This window comes from Jaculus jaculus, chromosome 5 (assembly GCF_020740685.1).
Source record: "Jaculus jaculus isolate mJacJac1 chromosome 5, mJacJac1.mat.Y.cur, whole genome shotgun sequence".
Taxonomy (NCBI): Eukaryota; Metazoa; Chordata; class Mammalia; order Rodentia; family Dipodidae; genus Jaculus; species Jaculus jaculus.
Genome location: NC_059106.1, coordinates 99,585,937 through 99,599,184, shown reverse-complemented (window position 1 = coordinate 99,599,184; position 13,248 = coordinate 99,585,937). Strand labels below are relative to the sequence as shown.

The 13,248-nt window shown below is 40.6% G+C and overlaps 1 protein-coding gene across 2 annotated transcripts in view; it reads right to left on the bottom strand.

The window, feature by feature from the left end:
- Raver2 (ribonucleoprotein, PTB binding 2) overlaps window positions 1–13,248 on the bottom strand; it is a 143,461-nt gene that overhangs the window by 88,917 nt on the left and 41,296 nt on the right. For both annotated transcript variants that reach the window (XM_045150130.1, XM_004663168.3), the window contains exon 2: window positions 12,834–12,900. In XM_045150130.1, coding sequence (XP_045006065.1) covers window positions 12,834–12,900 — 67 coding nt within the window. The remainder of the gene's footprint in view (window positions 1–12,833; window positions 12,901–13,248) is intronic.

Below are 13,248 nucleotides of genomic sequence, written 5' to 3'. Positions count from 1 at the left end.
GCTATACACTTATACATATTTTTCTGAAACAAAATTATCATAAAGTTATATCCCTATTATATGTGGTGGACTCCAATTGCTTTCCAGTTCTATGCTTCTGTCTTTTTTTAATGCTGAACTTCCACGAAGCTAGTTGCTCAGATACAAACTGTAGCATTATACTGGGATGACTGCCATACTCTGAGGGGCTCCTGGGGCTTTGATTCTCCTGCTTCAGCATCTTGTGATATAAAATTTTATGAAGTCTTTATTAAAACTTTTACTGAAATAAAAAGGTTACAAAATCTTCCTTCTTCCCAGAAAGATTTAAGACTCCATTTGATAGCAAGAACCCGGCAACTGGAAAGTACAGTCTAAAGATACCAAAATGCTTGAAGGAGGCCATTCTCTTGTAGTGCTATCAGTATCCTTAAAATAAGGTTAATTTGCCTCAATCATACTATTTGATGAGTAATATCTAATGAAAAAATCATAAGGTTCCGAATCTGGACAAGTTCTTTACCCTGAAATCCTAGCAAAACAATAAAAACCATCTAGGTAATGAAGTTGTTTCTGCATGGAGCAACAGATGCTCTGATAACATATATATAATCATACACACCATGGATGCTGGGCATGGTGGCGTATGTCTATAATCCCAGCAATTATGAGACTGAGACAGGAGAAACATAAATCCAAGGGCAAGGATAATTTTGCCTATCATCCACTCAACCTGCTCTTCCTTTGCTTAGCTTTAGTGCCCATGTGGCTCTCAGAAGTGTGGGCGTTTTCTAGCATTTAAATAACAGTTTTCATTTCACATGCTCTCCAAATGCAAGGAAACTACTGCCAAAGCCACAACTAACTCTTCCAACACTACAGGAAAAAGTAGCTATGCCAACCTTACGTTAAGAATATTTCTTGGATTCTAACACCCCTCTCTTTTTTTTAAATTTTTTTTTTTAATTTATTTGAGAGCGACAGACACAGAGAGAAAGACAGATAGAGGGATAGAGAGAGAATGGGCGCGCCAGGGCTTCCAGCCTCTGCAAACGAACTCCAGACGTGCGCCCCCTTGTGCATCTGGCTAACGTGGGACCTGGGGAACCGAGCCTCGAACCGGGGTCCTTAGGCTTCACAGGCAAGCGCTTAACCACTAAGCCATCTCTCCAGCTCCCTCTTTTTTTTTTTAATTTATTTGCAAGCAGAAAGAAATAGAGACAGAGAGAATGAGTGCACCAGGGCCTCCAGCCACTGCAAACAAACTCCAAATGCAGGCATCACTTTGTGCATCTGGCTTTGCGTGGTGCTGGGGAGTTGAACTCAGGTTATTAGGCTTTGATGCAAGCACCTTAATGACTAAGCCATCTCTTCAGGCCCCTAACACCCTTTTTAGAAGGCTTGAATCAATTTGGTGCTGTTTTTCCCCCTACTTTTTTCTAATGCTGACATAAAACACCACTTAACTTTTTTCTTAAATCACACTAACAAACCAACCAGCAGTCTAAATACTGATCATGTTCCCACATCTGCCCATAAAATTATCAGTTCATGTTTGACCCTGACTGTCAGGTAACCTGAAGCCAAGAGCCACTTCTTTCCTAATTTCCTTATGTTCTCTTTCTTCCATGTCCACATTCCATTTTTCTTTACTCCATCTTTCTCCTCTGTTCCTACCTGTAAGGGAGCAAGTTTTATCAGTGGAGTCACATGTGGAAACGCTATCACAATAATATTCAGCAGCTCCAAGCCACTGACTTCCTGCTCTTACTCCATCCCCTCCTCTCCTGGTGAAATCAAGTTTCTTCCCCTTTATTCAGCAATATGTGCCAGTCACCAGACCAGGGACTGCTGAACAAATGAGGAAGATCCCTTTCAATACAGGGCTCACGTTCCATCAGATACTGCAAGCCATTTAACAGTTAAAAATGTGGTGTCACTGGGCTGGAGAGATGGCTCAGCAGTTAAGGCACTTGTCTACAAAGCCTAATGATCTGTGTTTGACTCCCCAGTACCCATATATACACAAAGTGGCACATGCACACAAGATGGTACACGTGATTGGAATTTGACTGCAGTGGCTAGAGGTTCTGGTGTGCCAATTCTCTCTCGCTCATAAAAAATGCCAGTTCAACTCTGAACTAGGTAGAAAAATATACAATAAAAAATGATGGGGGAGATGGTATGATGGCTTAGCAGTTAAGGTGCTTGCCTGCAAAGCCAAAGGACCCAAATTTGATTCTCCAGGTCCCATGTAAGCCAGATACACAAGGTGACACATGTGTCTGGTGTGCCCAATTTCCCCCTCCTTCCATCTGTCTATAATAAATAAAAATAAAAAAACTTTAAAACCAAAAAATGTGGTATTACCAAAACAAAACCCAGAGGTACTATGAAAGCAATTCAGTTCAGCAAGATAATTTGATGTGAGGGTGCTAACCCAGTAACTCCCCAATATATTCTACTGCACACATATTCACAACACAGTGATTCCCACCTGAATACAAATATAATTCCTGAACTTTATGTCTCAGCCAAAAAGAAAAGAAAAGAAGAAAGAAAGGAAAGAAGAAAAGAAATAGAGGGCTGCGGAGATTGCTCAATGGTTAATGTGCTTGCCTGTAAAACCAAAGGACCCAGGTTCAATTCCCCCAGACCCACATAAGCTAGATGCACAAGGTCGTACATGCGTCTGGAGTTTGTTTGCACTGGCTGGAGGCCGGGGCACTCCCATTCTCTCTATCTTCCTCTCTGAAATAAATCACACGTGTGTGTGTGTGTGTGTATGAAAGAAAGAAAGAAATAGAAACTCCTCCAATTCATCTTCTCTTATTCCCTAGGTTCGCTGGTTGTATGACATGGATGAATCCAAACCTGGGAGCTGCACTAGACCCCTTCTCCTCCATCATCCATAAATTCTTGAAAACTACTCTTTGCTCATTCTTCCAGCACTTCCTCTTTTTAATCCTTTTCCCTCAATGCTAATAATTTATCTCTCAAAAACAAAAGTTTAGAGCTGGAGGGATGGTTCAGTGGTTTTAGCTGCTTGCTTGCAAAGCCTGATGGCCCAGGTTCATTTCCCCTGTACCTATGTAAAGGCAGATGCACAAAGTGGCACATGTGTCTGCAGTTTATTTGAAGTTGCAAGAGGTCCTGGCATGCCCATATATATTCATTCATTCATTCTCTCTGTCTCTCTTTCAAATAAATAAATATTTTTTTAAAAAACAGAAGTTTAATTGTGCCTGTTTACTAACCAAGGCACAGTCGTCTGGTATTATCAATAGATTCAAATTCCTGCCTAGTTATCATATCCTCTAAAACCTTTGCCATATGATTCAGGCTCTCCCATTTCATGCTTCCCCTTATCCCAAAAGTTCTTGATCTTCTAGCAGGATACTGAGTTATCTGTTCTTCCCTATAAATATCAAGTCATTTAAGGCATTGATACATTATTACATTTGTAGTCCCTTTGCCCACAAGATCCCTACCCATACCTTCAGGTTTTTGACTAGTTTCAAATTCATCCCAGGGATTGCTACATCCTGTGCTCCCAGCAGCTTCGCTGATGCTGGGCCCATTAAGAGTTCACCAGTCCTTGTTTTATTATAATTCTGAACTTTGAATGCTGCTTGGGTTGCTGCATATGTCTGAGTACATTGTAATTTATTTGTTTAGACACCTGGTATATTCCTTGCTGTGGGCTGCCCAAATTGCTAGGGAATTAGCATTACCCACCCCACCAACTGTCACAATGCATGACACACATCAAGTTGTGGATGGATGAATAACAGAGGTATCCATCCACACATCAACTAGCAAATGTAAAGACCGACAACGTCTTATTTTCCTTCCCTTGGGAATCTGCATTTAACTCAAATAAGAGAATGAATGGTATAATTTAAATAATATAATAAAGCAAATTACAAGTATGGGCAGTAAGAAAAAAGGTCAATTTTTCTCTTCTATAACTTCTTTCATTTTCTTTTGAAATAATGGTGGCTCTTAGAAAAGTGGCAGATGTCATTTTTCAGAGGGACATTTGTAAGGAAATCTAGGATTAATTCTGATTTTCCTAGGGACACTTGAACATTTTATAGTTGTTTCTAATCCTTTTACAATTATTATATGGAATGTTAACAAGTTTATTTGCGACAAATTTGTTAAAAAAGCATGCCACACTCTCCCTAATTAAATTATTTCTTTTTGAATTTATTTATTAGAGAAGAGGGGCAAGATAGAGAAACAAAAATGGGCACACCAGGGTCTCTAGCCACTGCAAATGTACTCCAGACACATGCACCACCTTGTGCATTTGGCTTACATGGGTACTGTAAAATCAAACCTGGGTCCTTAGGTTTCACAGGCAAGTGCTTTAACTGTTAATCCATCTCTTCAACCCAATTTTTTTTCATACCTGGCTCAGAAAGCTCTAGAAGCACAGATATAGTTTACACCTAGCCAGCCAGCCAGCCTGCTTCCTTCCTTCCTTCCTTCCTTCCTTCCTCCCTCCCTACCTCCCTCCCTCTCTCTCTCTCTCTCTCTCTTTCTTTCTTTCTTTCTGGCAGGGTCTCATTCTAATCCAAGTTGGCCTGGAACTCACTTTGTGGCCCAGGCTGGTTTGAACCCATGGCCATCCCATCTCAGCTCTCCTGACTGCTGGGATTATAGGCAGAAGCTGCCATGTCTGGCTCAAGAGTACCTAGCTTCTATACATCTATTTATTTAAGCATTTCTACTTATTTGAGAGAGAGGGAGAGGGAGACAGGGAGAGAATGGGTGCACCAGGACCTCCAGGCATTGAAAATGAACTCCAGACACATGCGCCACCTTGTGCATCTGGCTTATGCGGGTCCTGGGAAATCGAGCCTTGGTCCTTAGGCTTCACAGGCAAGCATCTTAACCACTAAGCCGTATCTCCAGCCCCTACATTGACTTATTAACTCTATGGTTCTACAGACACCATCATCACTACTAAATTGATCACACATTATTTAACACTATTAATATGTTTGTTGTTGTTTCACTTTCATGGGTGACTTAATTTTTATAACAGGGCTTACATACTTACCAGATGACTTTTGTCAAAGCACATTAAGCTACCTTACACACAGCACAAGAAAGTCATGGAGGACATTTCCCTTTCTTCCTCTCAGCCTTGCATAACTGTTATTGCATATTTTTATACAAGTGTCATAAAGTACAAGAAGACCATTACTATTTTTATTTTAAATAGTAAGCCATCTCTTTTGTATATGTGTGTGATGTATGTACATGTTCATGTATATATGTGTATGGACATGTGGAGGCAAGAGGTCAACATTGATTATATTCCTCAATTGCTCTCCACCTCTTTTTTTTTTGTTTGTTTTTTTGGTTTTTTTTTTTTTTGTTTTTTTTTTTGTTTTTTCAAGGTAGGGTCTCACTCTAGCCCAGGCTGACCTGGAATTCACTATGGAGTCTCAGGGTGGCCTCGAACTCACAGTGATCCTCCTACCAGTGCTTTCTGAGTGCTGGGATTAAAGGCATGCACGACCACACCTGGCTTCCACCTCATTTTTTAAAAAATATTTTATTTATTTATGAATGAAAGAGAGAGGAAGAAAGGGAGAAGGAAGGGCGGGAGGAAAGGAGGGAGAGAGAAGGGAGGGAGGGTGGCAGATACAGAAAATGGGAGTGCCAGGACCCCCAAGTACTGCTAACAAACTCTAGATGCATGCGCCACCTTGCACATCTGGCTTTACATGGGTACTAGGGAATTGAACCTCAGTACTTAAGCTTCACAGGCAAACACCTTAACTGCTGAGTCATCTCTCCAGCCCATGCACTTAATTTTTTGAGGAGTCTCTCACTGAATCCAAGCTCACTCATTTGGCTAGAATAGATACTCAGAGAGCCCCAGGGATCCTCCTGTCTCCTCTTACCTAGCACTGCCCAGCTTTTTCATGGGTGCTGGGGATCTGAACTGAGGTCCTAGTGTTTTTATGGTAAGCACTTTACCAACTGGGCCTTCTCCTCATCTCAATCACCTCCTAAAAAGATTTAAATATTAAAGAAAATATTTACTCACATAATGACCACATCCCATATTCATGCATGTACATATGCAAGCATATTCTTCTTAAAGGACTTGCTTAAATATTTCTTAGAATGTGGGTTTGATGGTGATAAATTATCTCAATAAGATAAATTTATTATTTCCTTTTTTTAAATTTTTTTTCTGTTTTATTTATTTATTTGAGAGGGACAGACAGCAAGAGAATGAGGTCTATAGAAAGAGAGAGAGAGAGAGAGAGAGAGAGAGAGAGAGAGAGAGAATGGGCACGCCAGGGCCTCCAGCCACTACAAACGAACTCCAGATGTGTGTGCCCCCTTGTGCATCTGGCTAAAGTGGGTCCTGGGGAATCGAGCCTCGAACCAGGGTCTTAGGCTTCACAGGCAAGCGCTTAACCGCTAAGCAATCTCTCCAGCCCAAATTTATTATTTCTTATTTCACCCTCAATTCAATGAGCAAGCAATTCTTTGTTGACTCTCTTTTCTTTAAATTAAAAAAAGAGAAGATGAGGCCAAGCAAGGCATGGTGGCACATGCCTTTAATCCCAGCACTCGGGAGGCAGAGGTAGGAGGATCACCATGAATTCAAGGCCACCCTGAGACTACATAGTGAATTCCAGGTCAGCCTGAGCTAGAGTGAGACCCTACCTTGAAAAACCAAAAAAAAAAAGAGGTGTAACCCTGTGGCCTTCTTCCATGTATTGTTTCCAAGAAATATGAAGTAGTGCAGTATTGGGAGTGGGTAGTGGAGAGGAGCTAAGTAGAAATAGGGAAATGGTGGAGAGGTAGAAGTTGGAGGAGGGTTAGCCCACACTATGGATGTTTGAAAAGGCCTTGTGAAAACATAGTACACCCTGTAAGCACATTAAATATTTTTTTAAAGTTTGAGGGCTGAAGAGATGGCTTAGTGGTTAAGGCATTTGCCTGTGAAGCCAAATGGACCCAGGTTCAATTCTCCAGGCCCATATAAGCCAGATGCACAAGGTGGTACATGCATCTGGAGTTTGTTTGCAGTGACTGAAGGCCCTGGGATGCCCTTTTTTTTCTCTCTCTCTCTCCCCTTCTCTCTCAAATAAATAAAATAAATTAATAAAATTTAAAAATTATTTTTTAAAAGTTTGAGCAAATGTACCTTACATGGGTGGATAAGGCCACTCCCAGAAGCCACAGATTATTAGCTGAAAATGTCAGTGCCAGAATGAGATACCTCCCAATAAGCAGCTGGTCAGGAAGGCTACAAAGGGCTTAAAACCATACAAACTATTCCATTACCCCTGGCTGCTCACCAAAACTAGATGGTAATTCTCTGCTGCTTGAAAACATCACATGTTTCAGTTATAAGACAGACAGAAATCAAGCTAGAACTCAACTGGGAGCTTCCTCTCTGCTGTATAACTTTCACACTGCCACAAGAGGGAGAAAAGTCACTAACAGTCTTCACCCAGCTATGGATTGTGCATGCTCCACAGCTAACTGGCCAGGTAAGAAGTATCCACTGGTACAATAGTGGCACAACTGTTACAGGGGTGACTAACCACTTTCTGATTGGCTTTGAAGTCCACTTCACAAGAGAGAATTCATACTAGTATTGTAAAACATGGTCAAAAGCTCATGGTCTTAGGAGGGAACCTACTACTGTTGTTATGCTAAATGGGCAGGCAGTCAAATTGCTATCTAAATATTTATGTTTATACTCACAGTGTGGTGGTTTGATTCAGGTGTCCCCCATAATCTTAGGTCTTCTGAATGCTAATCTCACCAGCTGATGGCAATTGGAAATTAAAGCCTTCTGAAGGCAGCACATTGTTGGGGGTGGACTTGGGGGTGTTATAGCCATTTTCCCCATGCCATAGTTTGGCACACTCTCCTGTTGCTATTGTCTACCTTATGTTGGTCAGGGGGTGATGTCCACCCTCTACTCATGCCATCATTTTTCCTGCCATTGTGGAGCATCTAAGCCAAAATAAACCCTTTTTTTCCCAAAAGCTGCTCTTGGTTAGGTGATTTCTGCCAGCATTGAAAACCTGACTACAATAGGGCTATATCAGCATTTTAGAATAGCTAGTTTAGGGCTGGAGAGATGGCTTAGCAGTTAAGCACTTGCCTGTGAGTCCTAAGGACTCCGGTTCGAGGCTGGATTCCCCAGGACCCACGTTACCCAGATGCACAAGGGGGCATACACATCTGGAGTTTGTTTGCAGTGGCTGGAAGCCCTGGCGCTCCCATTCTTTCTCTCTCTCTCTGCTTCTTTCTCTCAAATAAATAAAAAAATAAAATAAAGAATAGCCAGCTTATTATATTTTACTGTGTATGACTTAACATCTTTGTGACCAGCTGAGAGATCTGCTGTTCTGGGTTATAATCCTTATAGAAACATCACTATTAAGATAGGCTTGTACATGAGACCTGTCTTATTTCTTCTGAGGTAAAACACATTCTCTTGTGTGCCAGAGCTCCCTCACATTTAGTGATTATTAGCTTTGATCACAAAATTTCCTTTTTCAGCAGCCAGAACTAATGCAGAAATGCACAGCTGGTCAAAATGGTGACAGTAGTGACTATTATGCATTCCACACTAAACAGGACATCTGTTTCACCCCTCCAAGTTTAGCGAATAATGCAGAAAGAATGTAAGAGCCAAAGAACAGGGAAGGGTGCCATGGAAAGCTGTCTTTTGGAGCTAACATGACTGTTACCATCATGAACTCACAGAAGCTGTGGTCCTATACAAGACTGGGCCCATCAATGTTCCATCAAGGACCACTTAATGATTGCTTAGGAAGAAGGAGTTATTTTCTTCAGTGGTGTAGCCACTGACAAGTGACCCATATTCCAGTATATAACCCCTATTTATGCTCACGCCTGCAACCCTAACAACTCAGTGGGACAGACACACACACACACACACACACACGTAGGAAGGGGTTGATCAGGAGGAACGGTTGAGCGGGAGGGCAACAACAGAGGTGACTATTATAAAAATACACTACATACATGCATGAAATTGTGAAAAGGAAAATAAAAAAGAATGTTGGTCATCTTTATCTTTGTCTCTCTAAACATAACATCCTTCTCATCCACTCTCAACATTGTGCCTTTAGCATGAATTATAAGCAAGTTCAATCACAATATGCCTTGTAATTCTCTTCACTCCTGTGCTTGGAGTTGGAATGGCTCTAGATTTGGAAATTTGGGGGCCTCTGACTCTAAATATTTTTGTCTGTATTGCCTCCCCCCCCCTTTTAAATAATTTCAGTTCCTTCAAAATTAGGATTCTTGAAATTGTTCTATAGTTCACTAATAAGAGTCCATGTTTGTGCATGTATGTGTGTGCATGCATGTGGAGGTCACAAGATAGTGTAAGGTGTCATTTCTCATATGCTATCTACCTTTATTTAGACAGAGTGTCTCACTGGCCTGGAGTTCACCACACAGGTGAGGGCAGTGGCCAGGGAGCCCTGGGGATCTGCTTGTCTCTATGTCCTCAATGTGGGATTCCAAGTACATGACAACATGCCAGACTTGTTCATTTACGTTCAAGTCCCCATTCTTACAGCTGCCCATGCATGTGGAACAGCTACAAAAACTGGTTTAATGTCTGTTTTCATTCTGTATCTGTGTCAATTCTGGTTCAGTTTTAAATGATTAATTTTTCTCCTCATAAGAAGTTCTTGCTTCTCCACCACGTGTAATAGTTGCTTCATTGGATGCTATATGTTGCACTTTTACCTTGTTTGGGTGCTATATATTTCTCTATTAAATACTCGTGGGCTAGAGAGGTGGCTCAGTGGTTGAGGCTGGAGGCATTGGCATGCATGTACATGCTCGCTCGCACTCGCAAACACACACACACACACACACACACACACACACACACACACACATCTCTCTCTGCTTGCAAATAAGTAAATAACATATTAAAAATATTTTTTTTAGTTTTGTTCTAGGTAGGATGTGGTTAAGTTCTCAGGAAAATTTTTTTTTTAATTTTTATGTAGGACAAGAGCATCTATAGGTAATTTCCCCACTACTGAGGCAAGACATTTCTGAATATAATTCCTCCTGATGTCAGTAGCTGAGACTTATCATTTCTGGGGACAGCACTGGTCAGGGTGTGAGTCAGGAAGACATTACACATACCCCTTTGGTCTATATCTAGTAACAGAGACTGGGTATAACTTGTAACCCAGCACATCACTTGTAGAAAAACAGTTGCAATGTTCAAAGGAAGGTTTTGAGAATACACAACCTGTGAGAAAGTTATGTAACAATAAGTACTTGTTTATATCCTGGAATACAGCTGTAAGTATCATCTTGGAAAGACCTGTGCTAACTGAAACATGCTGGGTAACATTTAGATGAAGTGTACAACAAGAGCCATAGGAAAAGCACCATTCATGTGTACAGATGCAGTAATACGGGTTTCAGTCAGACACTGTGGCAGAAAAATAGCTACATAATGTGTACAGTGTGTGTTTTAACAAAACAAAAGGTTTTCATTGAAGCTGCACCCTGAGGTCTCACAAGAAGGAGGCTTTGCTTCTCACAGGCATCTCTGTGCCCCCTCCCCCACAGCTTGGAGGTCAGTTTCCTTCTGCAATTACTTCTAACCATATTCTGGCTCTACACACGTGCCATTTCTACACTCATTTTCTTACCAAAAAGCAAAACATGAGTCCTCTCCTGACTTCAAAGAGGGACAGGGAAATAACTACTTTATGCCTACAAGAATCTGGTAACAGCTCTTCTGACAACCACACAGAACCCACAGGTTGGTAAATAGTAGATTCCAAGTACTTGCCCCTAAGTGAGGAATGCAGTTGGAACAGTGAAACTGGATCTCCTCTTGATCTGTAATGCTCTGCTATTTTTTTAAATTCACTAATCTACAATAGGGTTCTATCAGGTATATAGTTTGAAGGACTGTGGGTGGATCAAACTCCAAGCCTTGCACATGCTAGGAAAAGGTTCTCCTTCTGAGCTGTATCCCCAGTCATATATATGACCATGCATGTATATGCATGTATGTATGTATGTATATATGTATGCATGCATGCATACACACACACACACACACACACATATACATATATATACATATATAAATTTTTTTTTAATTGTTTTTTTTTAAGGTCGGGTCTCAGTCTAGCCCAGGCTGACCTGAAATTCACTATGTAGTCCCAGGCTGGCCTTTAACTCATAGCAATCCTTCTAACACTGCCTGCCTCTCAAGCACTGGGGTTAAAGATAAACTTCTGGCACTGGAGTACCTGGGTACACACTAGCCGTACACTCCATACTCTGCTTTCATTTTATCTCCAAATGATGCTTAGAAAGTATTACATATCTCATGCACACAAAGAAATGAGTTCTATTCTCATGGATGTGAAATTAATCAAGTTTCCCAATTTTCCCAGCTAAAGGTCAAATCATACAGTCTATTCACAAAGTCCAGTTTTGTCTTATTAAAAATGAAGGACATCAAACCCTGAAGAACAATTCTGAAAACATCCAATGTTCACTATTAAAAACCATAAAAGTTGGGCTGGAGAGATGGCTTAGCGGTTAAGCGCTTGCCTGTGAAGCCTAAGGACCCCGGTTCAAGGCTCGGCTCCCCAGGTCCCACGTTAAAACGCCAGATGCACAAGGGGGCACACGCGTCTGGAGTTCGTTTGCAGAGGCTGGAAGCCCTGGTGTGCCCATTCTCTCTCTCTCCCTCTATCTGTCTTTCTCTCTGTGTCTGTCGCTCTCAAATAAATAAATTAAAAATTAAAAAAAAACATAAGAGTCTAATAACACCATGAAAATTATGTGGTTAAAATTCAGGACACTACACATTTAATATCAGTTTTTAAAACATGATTCTAGTTAAATGTAGGAGAGTAAAAAGAGGAAGTATTCACTTTTTTAATACACTGAGTTAGAAGTTTGTCTCATCAGTAGTTGTGAGGCATGGATAGCTTTCTTTATTTCTGCCTTTGTGTTGACAGTTGGAGCAGGGTGAATAACTAGAGCTTTTTTGTTTTTCTTTCTAGTGAGCTGTTTCATGTTTTCTTTGAAGTTTCTGGATAAGTTCAAGCAAATATTTTGCATGTGTTATCTAGTCTGATGTGTACTTATCCATCTCATTACAAACAAAAACAGGCAGACTGCATTTTGTAGCTGTGTGATTCTTAAATACAGAAGTAATTTTTTTCTCTCCTGACTTGGACATTGTAGCTATATAATGTTTTCATTTTGATTTTCACAATTTCACCTTTGGGTCTAATTCTGTGAGCCTACCTATAGCACTGGATTAAAATGTCTGCATCATTTCTTTAGTTATCCAGTTAACTTTAAAACTGTTGTAAAAGTATAAACCAGCCCATGACAGTTTCATGTTAAGAACCTTCCTGTTCAGTTTTCATGATTCTTATGTGAGGAACACCGATAGAGCTGTTCTGTGCTGTCCTGGACCATGTTAATGACACAATGTATTTTGGTTCCCATCACAATGATTTGTCCCCGTGACCTTCAATCCTTCCAGGCACAGCTTTTGTTTGTTGCGGTTTCCCTTTGCATTGTATTGCTTTGATGACTGTAATTTGAATCAGATCTGAAAGAGGTCCAGAATAAAATATATTTTGATATTAAAAAAAAATTCAGGACACTAATATTACCTTCAAAAAATAAATTCTCTGAATTATGTTGATACAGTTTAATGCCTAAAAATGTAAGAGATTAATAATGAAAGGACAGTAAGCTTTTTTCATTTACAAATCTATAGAATCAAAATTAAATGTTTGGAACTAAAGTCTTACCTGTTCGTTTATTTCTGTCCACATAACAATACTTTAACTCATAGTCTTTTAATAACTCATGAACTTCCTGAAAGAGAGAAAACCATGAATCAGCAGGTAGAGAGACCAACACGGCCAGTGGATAGGCAGTTCTGCAGGCTACCTTGCCATTCTCATGTAAAAGGTCTTTAGCGGATCCCTATTACTACTTACTTTGCTTTTTCAGGGTGTGTGCTCATGTATGCACATGTGGATGTGTGGATATGTATATGTATGTCCACATGTGTGTGGGAAACATGTGTACATGTTGAGGATAGAGGTTGGCTTCTCTCAGTCTTCTTTAGCTCACCTCCTATTTCAGAAGGGAGGGTCCCTTGCTAAACCTAGAGCTCATTAATTCTGTTAGATTAGCTTCCCAGTGAGCCCCAGGGACTCC